This window comes from Monodelphis domestica, chromosome 2 (genome assembly GCF_027887165.1).
Source record: "Monodelphis domestica isolate mMonDom1 chromosome 2, mMonDom1.pri, whole genome shotgun sequence".
NCBI lineage: Eukaryota > Metazoa > Chordata > Mammalia > Didelphimorphia > Didelphidae > Monodelphis > Monodelphis domestica.
Genome location: NC_077228.1, coordinates 490369686 through 490387647, shown reverse-complemented (window position 1 = coordinate 490387647; position 17962 = coordinate 490369686). Strand labels below are relative to the sequence as shown.

Below are 17962 nucleotides of genomic sequence, written 5' to 3'. Positions count from 1 at the left end.
GTCACATCATTTGGCAAAATGCCCACTTATATTACTTCTAATGGAACTATTTGGTTCTTTGGATATTATCAGAATCAAAGAATGTTAGAACTAGAAGGGACCTGGGAGATGAGAATATTCCAGCTCCTTCATTTTAGAGATTGTGTAACTAAGGTCAAGAATAGATAAATAATAATAGCAATAATAATAACAATAATAGAATTTATATTTATTGTGTGCCAGGCACTGTGCTAAGTGCTTTACAAGTATCATCTGATTCATTCCTCCCAAGCAGACTGAGAGGTTAGTGCCATTGTTATCCCCATTTGACAGTTGAGGAAACTGAGACAAAAAGAATTTAGTTGACTTGTCCAAGCTCATGCAGCTAGTATTTAAGGCCAAATTTGAATTCAGCTCTTCTAACTCCAGCCCAGTGCTCAATATTTTGTGCCACATAACTGCCCTGGGATCATGTGGCTGGTCAATTGCAAGTCTAGAATTATATCCTTAAAATCCTGACTGCCAACTCAATGCTTTTTCTCCAAAAAAGCAACCTCTATTCCCAGAATAATAGGAACTCTCAAGTCTAAATTCAATAAATCAACTTGATAAGTTGGTTGTACCATCAAGTTTGTTAAGTTGACATTTCCCTATATATATTTCAGCATGAGATGTCAGATACTGTATACAATATCAATAGATTCTTCAGGATCTTCAGATCATATACCTTTATTTGAATTCCTTGGTCAGGTGTTTTCCTCCTTTACAGCTGACTGAGAACTGGACACAGAGAAAATAAAAGTTTTGAGGAAAGGCAAAAATGGAGGATTAATTTTCTAGTATGATGCATTGCCCTTAGGTAAGTCACTTAACTTCCCTGGGCTTCAGTTTCTTCATCTATAAAAAATAAAGAGTTGGACAAAATGATCTCAAAGGTCCCTTCCACCCTAAATCTATGAGTCTATAAACCTTTAGCTATTCCAATTCCTTCATCTAATAAAATTTGTTATAACTATATCATAGTATTATGACTAAGGGCCATTTACCATGACATGGAAAAGTCTTATTTCTTAGTCTCAGAAACTATAATTGTTTTCATTAAAGCAAGAAAATTAAATCCTAACTCCTTTTGCAACATCTAGTTCACAAATAATCTTCATCTTTAGGTCCACGCATTGGGGATGATTATACCTGGGACATCATGGTTCGGCAGAGTTATCCTCAAAGGGTGAAGTACTCTCAGACACATAAAACTGTGACACCACCAATAGAACAGGAATTGTCCAGAGTTATTAACAGTCAAGGGACTGTTGTCAAGTACATGGTGGATGGATCCACACAGGTAAAGAAACTGACTGGAGATTTGACTGCATTTAAGACTCTGAAACTTGTCTTTCTTAAGAGTTTGAGAATTCATCAATAATTCTTACATTGGTTGTTTCTACAGTACACTGGAAAATGACAGGAGATGGGTCAGGGAGAGGGAGAAAAGGATGACAACCAGGATGTTTATTGACACATTATTATTGGGGAGATAAAACTTATCCGTAGAAATTCCTAGAGAAATATTGGGACTGGCTTGTTGACATAGGATCAAAAATTTAGACTTAGAAGAAATCTCAGGGAGAGTCCAGCTCTCTCATTTTGCAGGTGAAGAAAATGAAACCCAAACAGGATACTTGCTCCCAGGGTCACCCAGGTAGTAAGTGGTAGAATGGGGATTTGAAACCAGGTTATCTGATGCTTCCCATTTCACCAAGCTGTTCCCTCTCAGTGTATAAATAGAAAAAACTTGAATCTAACATCTCATATACTGAGCTCACTAACTAAAAGAATAAGTACAATATTGAATAAATCACTAGAAGCATTTGACATGTAATTTGACTTTCCATGATATTCATACCTTACTAGTTCATCCTCTTCCCCTTGCTCTGGGATCTTTCTCTCTTGATTTCTGCTCCCCCTGCCCCACCCCATCCCCTAACTACTATCTTCACTCTTGCTCTTTCCACTGGCAACTTCATATTTGCTCAAACATGCTTAGCTCTCTTTTGTCCTTTTTAAAAATTCAGACTCAGGAAATTGTACAATTGGAAACCACCTCAAAAACCCAACCTCAGAAATCTGTAATCTAATTAAAGTCCACCTACCTAAAAAGGAGTCATCATCCAGCCTTGAAAACCTCCAGAGACAGTAAAACTTCTCCCTTTTGTGATACAGCATTCTTAATTTTTGCCTCATGTTAATATAGCACCTCTAACAGTGACTGGCATGTATTGGCATTTAATAAGTGCCTGTTGATTTGACTTACTGACTTAATTGTTAAGTTTTCCCTTCTATCATGACTGAATTTATTTCTTGGTAACTTCCACTCATTGCTCTTGGCTCTGTCCTTTGAGGCTAAGTAGAAACTTTTTAATCCTTCTGCCATGTAGGATAGCAATCACTTCCTCCTTAAGTTTTCTCTTCTACAGACCTAACAGTTAACTCTTGTTCATTTCATTGATTCTCATGTGACATGAGCTCAAGACCCTTTAGCTTAATGGTTGCATGGGTAGAAAGAGCTTTGATTTAGAGTCTGAGGATCTGAATTAGACATCCAATTCTCTTATCTGTGAGTCTTTGGACAAGTTGCATAATCTCTCTATGCCTCAGTTCCTCTTCTATGAAAAGAGGGGATTGGATTAGATAACCTCTAAATTTAGAAGTGTTTATCTTGTAATCCCTTTTTGTGTATTTTCCTGCTAATCAATAGCCTTCCTAAATGGTGTCCCTGAGAGCTGAGCACAGTAATTCAGTTTTGAATGGTTTCCCCAAATAAATAACCAAAGTTCTTCCACTCAGCATTCAAGTTCCTTCATGATTCAGCTGTAACCTATTTTTCTCATTTTACATTTTAATATTTCCCTTCATTTATAGGATTTTAGTTAAATAGGACTAATCACTGTTCCTCAAAGATGTCCCAATCTTTGTCATTTGGGGGATTTTTATGCTATTTCCTCTATTTGAAATATGTGATCTAGGGAGAGTCACTATTTGTCTGGACTGGTTTCCTCCTGTGTAAAATGAGGGAGTTAAACTATTTAAGGTCTCTTCCAGTTCTGTATCCTTGGTTTTGATTATATTCTTCCTTTAATCTTCCACAAAAGAACCATATTCTGTGGCCCCACTGATCTATTAAATAGATTAAAATAGTATACCATATGTTTTGAGAAACATTATGATATAGTGTATAGCCCTGGAGCTGAGAAAACCTGAGTTCAAGTCTTGCTTCTACCATATATTAGCCTTATGATCCTGGGAAAGTCAATTACACTTTTAGTGTTTTAGGCAACTCTCTCACCATGTGGCAGAAAAGCTACCAATTTATGTTGGTAGAGAAAGGTTCTTTACCTGGAATTTCTGCATCTTCCTGAGATCACAGGTCTTGCCCCTATAATAAAAGTAGGGAAATAGCATCTGATCAGTCACAGGAATGTCTCAGTTGTTTCAGCAGTGGACAGTGATCAGAAATCTCTATATATGACACTTCAAGAAATTTTGCTATAATTATTCATTTAAATAAGGCCATTTAGTTGCCTACTGGTGGCTCTGACTGTCATATAGACAACCTGCTGGCCTATTAGATTATATATACTAATTAATTAAATTTCCCCAAAATCTTACTAGATATATTAAAGACTGCTTTTCATCCAAGAGTCACACATCCAGGAGTTAGAGTTTTCTTTCTTCTGGCCTCAAGATTTCATATTTCCTGGGTCTTGATCGATGACACATATTAAACCCAATGAAATTGTGTGTCAGACACAGGAGGGGAGGGAAGGAACATGAGTCTTGTAACCATGGAAAATTATTCAGTCATATAATTAAATAAAATGAAAAAAAGATTTCATATTTCCATGTCAGCTCTCAAATTAGTTTTAGTCTGACAATCTGTTCTTTATTGCTTGATTATCTCTCTCTTACTTTGTGAAGACTAACCTGAAATATCAATGTTGTCCTTAGATACTCTTTGCAGATGGTGCAGTAAGCTACAGTCCAGATTCTGGTCCTGTGTGTGTCCACTCGGATAGTTCTACAGCTCCAGGCTCAACAGAAATGAGATTCTCATTTATTCTACAAAAATCAGAAAATCCCCCAACTGAAGTCCCTTTCAAGAAAGGTGATAATGCTGTGGCTGCCCAACTCAGAGTGGCTTCAAGGAAGAATTCTAAAGGCTTGCATGTATATTTTTATCCAATCTTTGTAAAATTTACCATGGGATCATAGGGTCAGAGCTGAACCTTAGCATTCATTTAGTCCAGCCCCACATGAGAGAGCTGAAATCCAACAGTGTTAATTGACTTACTCAAGGTTACATAGATAGTGTCAGGGGAAGGATTTCAGCCCAAATCCTATAACTATAAAATTGGTGTTCTTTCTACTACATGGTAATGTTTTCAGGACAGTTAATTCTTGATTTTCCACATTAATAGAAATGAGTCATAGCATGGATCATTCAAAACTTGATTATCTCAAAACCACTTCCATATGATTCGGATGATCTTTTTGTGTTTCTATTTGAATGTGGGTATGTCTGATGGCACACTATGGTTTAAGAAAGATCTTCATTCTTCTGCCACTTCTATAGCTACATTTCAGATTTTATTCAGTAAAACCTAGCACATGCCTATAATGTGTCTTGGACTATATTGGCACTAGGGGAACAAAGATTTTTTTTTAATGACACAGCACTATCTTCTATTGGAGGGATATAATGTGTACCCAAAAAGGCATCTTATAAGGTAGAGAGTAATGTGGGCTAGAGACCTAAACATAATACTATAGGAATGTTTGAAAGGAAAGAAATGTTTGAAAGAAAAGTTATATCAAACTACAGTAAATTGTGTAGAAGTTTTATTTCCTCTGCTAATCTTCATTTTCTTAAAGAACAAATCATGTCTTATGGAATCTTCATATATCCTACATGAATAGGCACATGGTAAAGATTCAATTGAAGTTTGTTAAATGAATTAATGTTCTGGATTGTCGTGATGAGTTGGGTAAGAAAAAGAAGTCATACTGAATTCCAAACATAAAAAGAACTGGGAAACCATCCATGATGAGGCCATTTCAACTGTATTTATTCTCTACTGTAGGCTAAATATGGTATAAAACATTCTATTTGGGATGGAAGCCACCTCTAGGAGAAGATAAGTTTTTTTTAACAAACAAAACTCTTGCCTTCTATTTTAGAATCAATAGAATTATTTCCAAGGCAGAAGGGTGGTAAAAGCTAGGCAATTGGAATTAAGTGATTTGCCTAGGGTCACACAGTTAAGTGTCTAAAGCTAGATTTGAACCCAGATCCACTAGACTCCAATCCTGGGTCTTTGAAGATAAGCTTTTGTGCTATATTTCATTCTGTGATTACACTCTTTGAAGAGTAGTCCTCTGTTTATTCTTCTTTGGGGGCTTGGCTAAAATAAAAAGATATAAGACCTTCACCAGGAATGTATGATCTATTTAAACCTATGGGTCATTGGTACAGGAAATGTCCATAAATGTCATTAGAAGGCCTAAGGCTTAGAAAAGAAATAAAGAGGAGACATTAAGAAGAAAGGAAAAGTAAAAACAGGAGAATGAATAAAAGAGGGGGGGAATACAGTAAAGGAAAAATAAAAGGAGGGAAAAATAGTGAAGATGATACAACTTACCAGTTAGGAGCATACAGTAGAAAAATAAATCCCAGAAGAAAGGACTATTTTTACTTTTATATTCCAAGTGCCTAGCACAATGCGTGACATGCAGGAGGTATTCAATAATGCTTTTTTTGTTGTTGTTTGATCAATTGCTTGGCATTGGAAACTAAGGTGTTTGTCTCTGTCCTAAAACACCAAAGTACATATGTGAAACAGATGTGAATTTCCCTTGCAGACTAACACAAAGCTGCAACCTAGGTAAAGATGCCCTTTCCTTCCAGGCTAGATGGCTGTCAGACCCACATGTTCCCAAACCACAGGAGGAAATGAAGGTCCTTAAATTGAAAGCAGCATTGATTTTCTTTTTTAATTGATTTTACTGATAAAATTTTATTTCATTATCTAGATTTCTCTCTGTAGCCTCTCTCCTAACCTCTCCCAGAAAGCTGTCACTTATAACAAAGAATTTCAGCAAAACAAATCAACATATTAAAAAAGGTTAATGTTATATAGAGTGTTCCACATGTGTGGATCCTTAGCTCTTCAAAGTATTGAGGAACATATCTCTACATAACTCTTTTGATGGGCAAGGTTTTATTCTCCATAATTTAACAGCATTCAATTTCCTCTTACACTGTTGTAGGCATCACGCATGTTGTGTTCCTAGTTCTGATTACTTCACTTTGCATCAGTTCATATAAATCTTTTTGCCTTTCTCTGTTTTCATCATATTCACCATTGCTTTCCATCCTGGTTATACCAAATCATATATTACTATGGCCTTTTATTTTAGTCACGCCAAAAGAGACATTTATAAATAATTACTCCAGTTAAAAAAAAAAAATCTGGGCCATAATCTCAAGCCAGAAAATCAGTCTTTATTCTGTGGTGTCACCATACCCAGCCTGTGGCAAAGAAACTATTTAAATATTCAACAGTTTGTTTTATAGAAACATGATTGTTAATTAGCATAAGTGATTAATAGGACTACATATCAGAATGTTATAACATTTTGGTAATATTTGATAATGATTAATAAATTCTAGTACAAGGTTAAGGCAAGACACATTGTCAACATTTTAATGTGAATCCTATAACTAATAACCCAGTACCATCACATTGACTCTGGGAAGAGACTTAAAGATAAGTCACAAAACTCTGAGTATAAATCTTCACAGGATCTAATAACACTGGACGTGTCAAGGTTGCTTTCCTATTATCTCATTAAGACAACAACCCCAACTGTGCAGTCACCATTCCAGACTCCTGCTGCATAAGTTACAGCTTAATGACTACACAGACCTGTAGTTTTTATTCCTCCAGTAGATGCTCTTAATTTAGTTACTTGCTACAATATTTTAACACATCAAACTATATCCTTTCTATTACTTGGCTAATATTCTATTATTACAATTGATACCTTATGCACAGTTTAATAACTAAGTCTAACTCTTCCTAAAAGCATTGTTGTAGTTACCTAACTAAAGGATAATGTGGGAATAATATAAAAACAGGGGGCAGCTGAGTAGCTCAGTGGATTGAGAGCCCAGGCCTAGAGATGGGAGGTTCTGGGTTCAAATCTGACCTCAGACACTTCCTGATTGTGTGACCCTGGGCAAGTCACTTGACCCCCATTGCCTAGCCCTTATCACTCTTCTACCTTGGAACCAATACACAGTAGTGATTCTAAGATGGAAGGTAAGGGTTTTTAAATTTAAAAATATATATAAAAGCAATAAGTGCAATTTCTTTTCACTCCACAAAGAAAGTAATTACAGAATACAAATAACATGATAATATAGCCACCCCAAAATATAGCCATCCCATATCCCGAAAATGTTGGTTTACACCCTTCCCATACTAATGTCTCTGTATATATTAACCATTATTTCACTCATCTTATTAACAGGAACTTCAGTAACTCTTATTAGCAATCACTGGTTAACCGACTGAATAGGGTTAGAAATTAATACACTAGCTATTATCCCATTAATACCTTACCCCCATCACACATGAAACACAGAATCAGCTATCGAATATTTTATAACCCAAGCTACAGCTTCAATAATCCTAATATTTGCAATTATTTGCAATGCATCAATAACTAATCAATGAACTATAGCCCAAATATCCAACCAATGAGCATCATTATTGATAACCTTAGCCATTGCAATCAAATTAGGATTAGCTCCTTTTCACTTCTGAGTACCAGAAGTCACACAAGGAATTCCACTTATATCTGGCATAAGTCTTCTTCCATGACAAAAAATTGCACCAATTTCAATTATATATCAAATTTCACTATCACTAAACATACATCCTTAAAAATTTATCTTCTACTCCAAAAGATGACTTCTATCCCAAATAGAATGTTTTGTGCCATGGCTAGCCTGCAGTGGAGAGTGGGTAGAGCTGGACAGGGCTCAGCATGAATTGTTTCTCAGTTCCTTTTATGTCTGGTATTCCATGTGACTTCTTTTTCTTACCCAGAACATCATGAATCCCCCCAAAATATCAATTCACTTAACATTATTACTTTATTCTCTCCCACCATCATTGACTAGTCCCATCTTTTATCATCTTTTCCAATTTCTGTGTATTGTGAGACCTCAGAGTTTTTATTTTTAATTTGCATTTCTCTGATTATTAATAAGTAGGAACATTGTTCCACATAGTTGCTATTGCTAGTTCTTCTATTGAAAATTTTATTCATGTCCTCTTCACTAATTGAATAGGATGGTGATAGTCTACCTGTATTCTGCCTTCATCAGACTTCTTCTGAGTATTTTATTCAGTTCTGCGCATTAGAGAATAAGAAGGACATTGGCAAGCTAGAGGTTGTCCATTTGGGGGCAAAAAGTATGGCTTTAACACCAGATAAGAGTGTCCGTTGAATCAAGTAGAAATGTTTAGCTTAACGAAGAGTAGACTTTGCAGAGGGATATGTCAGTTATCCTCAGTAGTTGAAGGGCTGTTTTATGAAAGAGGGATTAGATTTGTTTCTTTTTTGACCAAAGGAGTTAAAAGCAGAGGATAGAAGTTGCAAGGAAGACAGTTTAAGCTTGATATTGGGAAAATCTTTGTCAACATTAGAGCTATCTGAAAGTAGAGTGGACTACCTGGAGAACTTATAGGTTACCTGTCCTTGTTGGTATTCAAGGAAAGACTGGACACCCACTTTTGGCTATGCTTTTGTGAGAATTCATTTGTTGTGTGATGATCACTGAGGTCCTTCTAACACTCAAATGCTATGATATTTTTTTTCTTTAAGAGGCATATATGGAGGTCTTGGGTTCAAATATGACCTCAGATACTTCCTAGCTGTGTTGCCCTGGGAAAGTCACTTAATTTCCATTGCCTAGTCCTTACCACTCTTTTGCCTTAGAAATAATACTTAGTATATATTAATTATATTATATTATATTGTACTATGCTGTATTATACTGTATTATCTTATCACAAATTATATTGTTATGTTATATTACCATATATATAGGCAGATGGTAAAGGTTTTTTAAAAATAGTGTATATTAAAATGGGGAGTTTTAGTCTAAATGAACACCATTTCTTAGATAATAGACTTTAAGTGACTAAGGCAAAGGCTTTCTGTAGAGTATCTAACATGAACAGATGTTTCATTATGCTTATGTTGAAAGAAGTCAAGAATGAATATATTTGAATTTCAGCTATTTTTAAAAGAAATAGACTTTATTTTACATACTTTGTATGCCACATTTACTTATACAGTTCTCAACTCCACATAATTAGACAGGCATATATATTTTGTGGGGAAAAAATATTTTTCTTTGCTGTGGAAATATGTCTTATCTATGCCAGAGCCAACACAAGCTTGAATAAAGAAGCAATTGGCTGAATGCCAGTAGTTAAAGAGGGGAAAATGAAAGGGGTACTACTCTAGATTGTTAATATGTATTCCTCCCCTTCATGATTCTGTTTATCTTCTGTGGGTTCAAGGACATCTGGTGTCCAATAGACCTCCAGTTCTGTGGGGAAATGTGAGCATTGAGATGGATCTGTTGCAGCTGCCTAGGCCTTCTTCCTCTTGGGGCTTCTGGGCCCATACCTAAAACCTGAAAGGAAGGAAAATCCTAAATGTAAACACCCCATTGAAATTGTTTCCAAATCATTTCACCCTCTGCTTCTCTGCTTCACAAACACATGAAGCCCATTAGCCTCATTACCTTGATTAAAGTAACTTTTACTTTTTAACTATAAAACCAAGAGGTCATTGTTTGCTGGCTCCCTATTCAACTGGTCCACTGTCTATTGCTAGATTCGGTCTTATTTAAATTGATTTTGCATATCCATTAATCATCTCCTATAAAATGTGACAACTCCAAAAGAAAGGAAAGGAAAGGAAAAGAAAGGAAAGGAAAGGAAAGGAAAGGAAAGGAAAGGAAAGGAAAGGAAAGGAAAGGAAAGGAAAGGAAAGGAAAGGAAAGGAAAGGAAAGGAAAGGAAAGGAAAGGAAAGGAAAGGAAAGGAAAGGAAAGGAAAGGAAAGGAAAGGAAAGGAAAGGAAAGGAAAGGGAAGGGAAGGAGAGGGGAGGGGAGGGGAGAGGAAGGGAGGGGAAGGGAGGGGAAGGGGAAGGGAAAGAAAGAAAAAGGAAGAAAGGAAGGAAGGAAGGAAGGAAGGAAGGAAGGAAGGAAGGAAGGAAGGAAGGAAGGAAGGAAGGAAGGAAGGAAGGAAGGAAGGGAGAAAAAAGAAGGAGAGAGAGAGAGAGAGAGAAAGACAGAGAGAGAGAGAGAGAGAGAGAGAGTAGAGAAAGAACCTACTCATCCTTCATGGTCCAGTTCCAATTCTAGTTCTTCCCTGAAGTCTTAAGAAATTATCTTTCCCTTCTCAGAATTCTCATAACACTTTGTGCCTCTCTTATGTTTATGTAGAGTATTTGCATGTAATATAAGTTTCTTAAAGTGCTATATAAATATGAGTCACTCTAAGAACCAATACTCCCTGTGTGACCTTGGGATACTCCATTTGTCTGTTCTTCAGTTTCCGTATCTGTAAAATAAAGATATTATACCAGATTACCATTAAAATCCCCTCTGGTTATAAATCTACAATCCTATAACCTTGCAGGGCTGTGAAAAAATATTTTTAATTAGGATAATAAAATATAAACTTATAAGACACAGGTAATGTAACATATTGTTCTAGGTTCAAATACTCAGACACTTCCCAGCTGTGTGACTCTGGGCAAGTCACTTAACCCCCATTGCCTAGCCCTTACCACTCTTCTGCCTTGGAATCAATACACAGCATTGATTCTAAGACAGCAGGTAAGGATTAAAAAAAATTGTCTCAGAATTTATTGTGAGCTTTCTACATCAATTTGGTAAATTGGCAAATTTGGTCAATACCTATATCAATTTCTATTTTTCTAAGAATTCTTTAATGTGGTCAACGCAGGGTAGAGAACTTACTATAGTGATCTTCAATGCTGTTAAAAGGCAGTATTGATCATAGCAAGGAGACAGATTTAGGTTTTAGATCAGGAAAAACTTCCTAACAATATTAACACTCCCAAAACAGAATGCACAAAATAGAATGGAAACTCTAGGGAAGGTTACTTGGGGGTCCTCTTGAAGACTCTAGACAATTGCTTGCTAAGTATGTGTGGTTGGACTAGATGACTTTTGAGGTCCCTCCTTAACTCTAAATTTCTAAGATCCATAGAATGATAAAAACGTTAGGGCTGAATTGACATTGTCTCACTTATCCATGGAGAACTTTTTCCAAAAGCATGAAAGAAAAATCAAAGTACCTGTCCATTGATTGGGAAATGCCTAAATAAGCTATGGTTTATGAGTGTGCCATAAGAAATGTTGACTATAAAGATGCATAGGACATTTTCTTGTAACTGATACAAAGTGAAGTAAGCATAAGCAGGAAAATAATAAACACAATGACCTCCAGTTATAAATGGAAAGAACAGTCAAAATAATTGAACTGAGGGGCAGCTAGGTAGCAGAGTACATAGAGCACCAGGCCTAGAACTGGGAGGACCTGGGTTCAAGTTCTCAGACACTACCTGGCTATGCGTCTGTGGGGCATTTACTTAGCACTGGCCTTAGAACTGATACTGAGACAAAATATAAGGGTTATTTTTTTTAAAAAACGGAATAAGGTACCTATGAAAAAGCATCTCACAAAGAGAAAAATGAACCTCCAGTTGTATTTCGATTTGTTAAAATTACTTCTTTGAAGAAATAGGGGTCCTTGGGCATGAAACATGACATATATTATCATACTTGCTTAATGTTTTGGCTGGTTTTGCAGAATAGCTTCCCCCTCTTTTAATCTTTGTGATAAAGTATTGCTTTCTCTGGGTAAGAGATTGGGGAATGATATGTTTCAAAATGAGAGCATTATCAAAACAAAAAATATCCATAAAACCTTAATTTTTTAAATATTTTATTTTCCCTCAATTACATTATAATAATTTTAACCTCCTTTTTAAAAAATATTGAGCCAAATTCTTCTCCTCCCTCCCTCCCTCCCTCCCTTTCTCTTTCCTCCCTGAGATGGCAAGAAAACTTCAATTTTTTAAAAGGAAAAAACCTCAGGGGGGCAGCTGGGTAGCTCAGTGGATTGAGAACCAGGCCTAGAGACAAGAGGTCCTAGGTTTAAATCTGGCCTCAGCCACTTCCAAGCTGTGTGACCAATACACAGTATTGACTCCAAGACAGAAGGTAAGGGTTTAAAAAAAAAAAGGAAAAAACCTCATGTAAAAAGAAGTATGCTAGGCACTGAAAAGAGATACAAAAATAAGTTAGACATTGATTACCCTTGACATCATAGGGCTTACAATATAATAGGAAAGATAATACATATATGGAAAGAAACAACAAAATATAGAACATGTTCAATGCAAAAGATAAGCCTTTTCCATGAAAAAAAAATAAGTATATGCAAAGCTGGAGTATATGGGGAATGATGATGACTTGATTTAGTATATCTACTACTACCATCTCAAAGGCATCTGTCCCAAGCATAGATGGTTGATATAGGTCTAGATAATTCAGCAAAAGGACAAATGAACTATCACCTAAGCTCCAACAGAATATACAAATTAAAAATGGTTTCATTCCTGTCTTTGTCTTCCTGGTACTCAGCATCATGTCTGATACAGAATAAATATTTCTTCATTAATCTAGTGTTCTAAAAGCTGGCTCTGTCCAGCTTTATGACCAATGATGTTTAAACAGCTTTACCAGTGCCATATTCAGGATCAAGGAAATGTGACATACTGTGGCAATTCTAAGAAGTCCTGGGTATCTATAGTTGTTATGGTATCCGTCATTTAATCATTGCTGAGAATCAGATGAGGGTAATAGGCCTGACTCAGCCAAGAAACTTTGTTACTTGGGGCAAGTAATTTTATTTCTCTAGCCTTCATTGTCTTCTTTTGTATATTTTATGTAAGGTCCCTTAACTTTCCTTACTTCAAAAGTATCACTGAGACCTGATAAAATGAAACCTATCCTATAGCTCTAGATGAGTATTCTTAGTCACAAAAATGGGATAGATAAAAAGGAGGGACAGGATAGAATTGTATCATAAGTGTATACTATAGACCACCTGGACAGAAAGAGGAAATAGATGGAGTTGTTGGGGGTTTTTTAATCACAATCCTGGCACAGAGGTATAATATAGTTGGGTCTTTTAATTTTATTTATTTAATTAATTAATTTAGAAGATTTTTCCATGGTTACATAATGCATATCATTATGTAGATGTGATGGAGATTTCAGTTACTGAGATATCTGAGATCTTTGTGCCAAAAGCACAGCAGTAAATAACTTCTCATTTCGCCTTAATAATAATTTTATCCTTCTAAAGGCAAAGGAAGCAACAAAGTGAGATTTTATTCAGAATCATTCTAATTATCAGGGAGGAATTGGTTGCTGGTAGAGCCATGAGAGAAGTGATTACTCCATTCTAGAGTTTATGATCAAGAAGAAGAAATTTGAATATAGTCTGATCTGCACACTATAATTTGAGAAAGCAAATTTCATTGGGTTAAGAAGAAACTAGTTAGTATCCTATAGATGAAAAAGCTTCAGGGGAAGTCATCCTAGAAGGGATGAATGCAATTTTGAATGAAAAAATTCCAAAGAAGTGAAATAATTGGTCTTGTATGAAGAAACCAAAGTGTATACACAAAGAATTCAACCAAATTAGATTTTAGAAAGATATAGGCAGCAGATGGATAAGGTCACCTAACAGAATATGAATGAAACAAAAGAATATGAATGAAATAAAAAGATTCATTTTATAAAATTAATATCAGAAATTATATTTTAAAATAAACTTAAAGGAGTGGTGAGAAAAGCTAAAGACAAAATAAACGGATTTTTGTAAAAGCTAGATTAGAAGAGAAATGTATAGATGACCATGTCAAGGATAACTGATAACAAAGAGAAACATTATTTAATTCTTATTTCATTTGTTTTCTCAGCTAAAAAGAATGACTATTGCCCATAAATGAAAGAACAAAAATGATTGACTGAAAGTTTTTACACAAATGAAATAGCAAGAGAATACCTTGCTACTCTTAATGAAATAAAGTTACCCGACTGAGATTAACTACATCCTTCAGTCCTAAAAGAAAAAAAAAAGGTAGATGTGATTGCTGAGCCATTATCAGTGATTTATGAAAAACTAACAAAAGATAGGAGATCAAAATCACAAGATTGAAAAAGTCAAGTGTGGTGATGATTCTAAGAAAAAAAGTCAGAATTTTCAAAGTGCAGGTTAAGGAGACTCATTCAAATTCATTGAAAATTTCTCAAAATGATTCTTAAAGGGATGGTTGGCAAATATCAAGGAAGGAATGTCATAATTACAAAGATCCAGTAAATCTAAGAAGATGAAATTTAACAGGGACAAATGTCAAGTTCTCCACTTCTATATGAAAAAAATACAAATTACAAATATAAAATCGAAAGAGGTGTGATTAGATAGTTTTTCTGGGGAAAAAAATCTGAGGATTTTAGTGGCCTACAAGTTCAAAATGAGTAGGCTGTGACAATCAAAAAAGTTAATTGGATTTTGGGCTAAATTAAGAACCAAAGCTTTCAGAAATAGGTGATAGTCCAAATGTACTCTGCCCTCATCAGACCTAAACTTGTATATTGTATTTGTTTTAGAGCATCATTGCTTTAAAAAGGTTGTTAATAAGTAGGAAAGTGTCCAAAGGAGGGCAACTGTAAAGGATAATTTTAGCTTTGTGACTTGAAATCTAAATAATTGGTCGCCAGGGAAAAATCCCAAATAATAAAATACCCAAGTCAACTGGGAATTATGGTGATTTTAATTAAAGGTCTTGGCCAAATTGGCCTCCCTGAGCCCAAGGGAAAGGGAGTCAGTCTTATCACTCACCATGAGACTGTCTCCAAGGAAGCTGTCTGGGGGGAATCCTCCAGGCTGAGTTCCAGTCCTCACTGAACTGAACTCTGAATCTAATTGCACTGCGAACTGAATTCAATTGCCTGAACTGACTTTTTTAGCCTCCTTTTAAAGAAATTTTCTCTTATGTCACCTCCCCTAAATTTTCACATTTACCAATCACAGTAGATGCTTTTTCCAGGACTGCCCATTCTTTAGTTCTCACCTTCTTTGATTAGATTTTTTCCAGGACTATCCACTCTTTAGTTCTCACCTTCTCTGATTAGATTATATCTTCTGAGGTACTTCACACTTCTTTGTTAAGCTCACCTTTTGTGAGTTACTTGACCTTTTTGCGATTAATTTAACCTTTACAGGTACTTAACACCCTTTATTATTAGATCTAAAAATAGATTTAGCTTAAGTTTTAGCTTCACTATAAGGTATGAGTTAAGTACCTTCATTGTTCAATCAGGAGTTTATAACTTTATCTTCCCCTAAAGTATGTCTAATTAGGGTAGAGTAGTTTTTAAGTTCACACAACAAGGCTAGTGATAAGCCTTGACTCAATGTCATATAAGGATGAATTGAAATATCTGGCTCTGTTTAACTTGGAAGACTTGGGGGTGGAGGGGAAGGGACTTGTTAGCTGTCTTAAAGTAGTCAGAGGACTATCATATGGAAGAGAAGTTGGATTTGTTCTGTTTGTCCAAGAGTAAGTAATGGATGAAAATTCAGACTTGATATCAGGAAAAACATCTTAATGATTAGTGTTGTACAAAAGCGGGGTAGGCTGCCTTGAGAAATGATAGATTCTCTAAAGTCTTCAGTTAGAGGTTGGACAACTTCTTGTTGGTTATGTGGTAGCAGTGATCCCTTTTCTATGGGCTAAACTAGATAACTGCTAAAGACCCTTCAACCTTAAAAATCTGTGTCTCTAATTAATCAATAATTATTTATTAAGTATTTACTATCTACCAGGCACTATAAATACAGAGACCAAGAAAAAGTATTGGAAAAAAATTGGGGTATGGAGATAGTTAATATAAAGCATAGTAGGAGTTTGAGAGGAAGCAGTATAATAATATTATAATAAAATAATGATAATAGTGATAAAGTGATAATTGCTATTATATTATTCCTCTTTCTCCTCACATCTGGGAGTAATATACTTTAAAATTAACAAGGTGTTTTCCTCACAACAACTTTATGAAGTACAAAGTGCATGTATTAGTATCCCCATTTTTCAGATAATGTAACTGAAATCATAGAACTAAAGCTATTTGGCCATGGTTACATAGATATCAAATGGCATGAGACCAACAGATTTTTCTGTCTCCCAGTCCAGTGTTCTTTATACATACTAGACTGGTGAACAGACCTGGAATGGAGCATGAAGGAAGGATGATCTGGATGCAGGTGAGAGTTGGGAAGAAATAGCTGTCATAGTAAAAATAGATGACCAGGATTGGGGAACCAAGGTTGAGGGAGATATAGGAGTGGCATTTGAGTTTTAAAAAAAGGAATTGATCAGTAATTAGATTTTTAGGAAAAATAAAGTAGAGCCATATTTACTCCTTACTCCAGAGATATGGAAAGTATAAATCCCAAATGGTTTCATTAAAGTCCATACTTTGAGGGAGTTCTTCACCCCTGATATCTCAGCACCAACCCTGGTTGATTCTTAACCTGCTAAACCTATTCTGATTCAGGTTTTTTTGTTGAGATAAAGAGATGTGTATTTCCCATTCATTGCCAACTTTGCTATAAGCAAATTATGGTTCTGAATTTTTCTCAACAGTCCAAGCCAGAAAATATCAGCAATAGTGACTGCAGCATTAGACTTAGAAAATCACCTACTCACCATACATGCCCATAGAATTTGCTCCTTGCTCTAACAAAGATGCTGAGAGACTGCCACAAAAGCCCTTGAAAGCACTACATAACTCCAGGGGGTAAATGGTGGGTCATTCAACTGGCAATTTACTTCTTTGTGATCTGCTACTTGTCTTTCACAAAGGGTTTGAGAAGACTGTTTATTTCATCTACACACTGATACCCATCAAGGGAAGCAACATGAGCTTTTCTCTTGGGTTTACTAGTGACTTGATTATAGCACCTACCCTCAGAGTTTTTGTAATGATAAAATGAGATTATGTTTATAAAGTCCTTTATAACCATTAAAGTGCTATGTAAATGCTATTATTGTTATTGTTGTTGTTATCAAGTTATAGTATACCAAAAGATAGATCCCCCACTCACATCCTTATATTTGTTCATGTCTCTATAGGAAAGTCTCCAAAAAATACATCTCTACTCTTAAACAAGGGTGAGTCCCATGAGCAAGTACATTATCAACTACCAGTACCTGAAGAAATCCAGGCGGGCACCTGGTTTACTACTACACCTGCAGGCATTCGAATTGGCACCAAAGGAGTAGAAAAACTACCAGAACTGGCACCATATCTGTCCTTTCAAGCTACGGATCCTGTTGATGGAACGGTACTGTGCATTATCTTGATTGCTTCATACTCTTCTATGTAGTCTCAAAACTCAGGGCTCCATGAGCTCTCAGTGCCAGGTTTCCACTATCTCTTATACAGGCAAGGGAAAGAGAATAGGGCAAGTCTCACCAGGAAGTATTACGGAGTCAATTCAGTGGGCATTTATTAAATCCCCAGGCACCCTGCTAAGCACTGGGGATCCAAAAGAAAGCGCTTTGCCTTGAAGGAGCACACATTCTAGTGGAAGAGGGAGCATGCAAACAAGATATATATAAAGGGTATGTATAGACAGACATACAAGATGTATACTGGGTAAAGTGCAGAAGACAGCAGCATAGGTTGATATGGGAAGAAAATTGAATTTGAGCTTAATCTTGAAGGAAGT

General features: G+C 35.8%; 1 protein-coding gene across 3 annotated transcripts in view; it reads left to right on the top strand.

Annotated features, from left to right (window-relative positions):
* The window catches only part of SPAG17 (sperm associated antigen 17), a 285233-nt gene that overhangs the window by 180326 nt on the left and 86945 nt on the right, over positions 1–17962 (top strand). For all 3 annotated transcript variants that reach the window (XM_056819265.1, XM_007485278.3, XM_007485281.3), the window contains exons 27-29: positions 1146–1321; positions 3985–4141; positions 17364–17575. In XM_056819265.1, coding sequence (XP_056675243.1) covers positions 1146–1321; positions 3985–4141; positions 17364–17575 — 545 coding nt within the window. The remainder of the gene's footprint in view (positions 1–1145; positions 1322–3984; positions 4142–17363; positions 17576–17962) is intronic.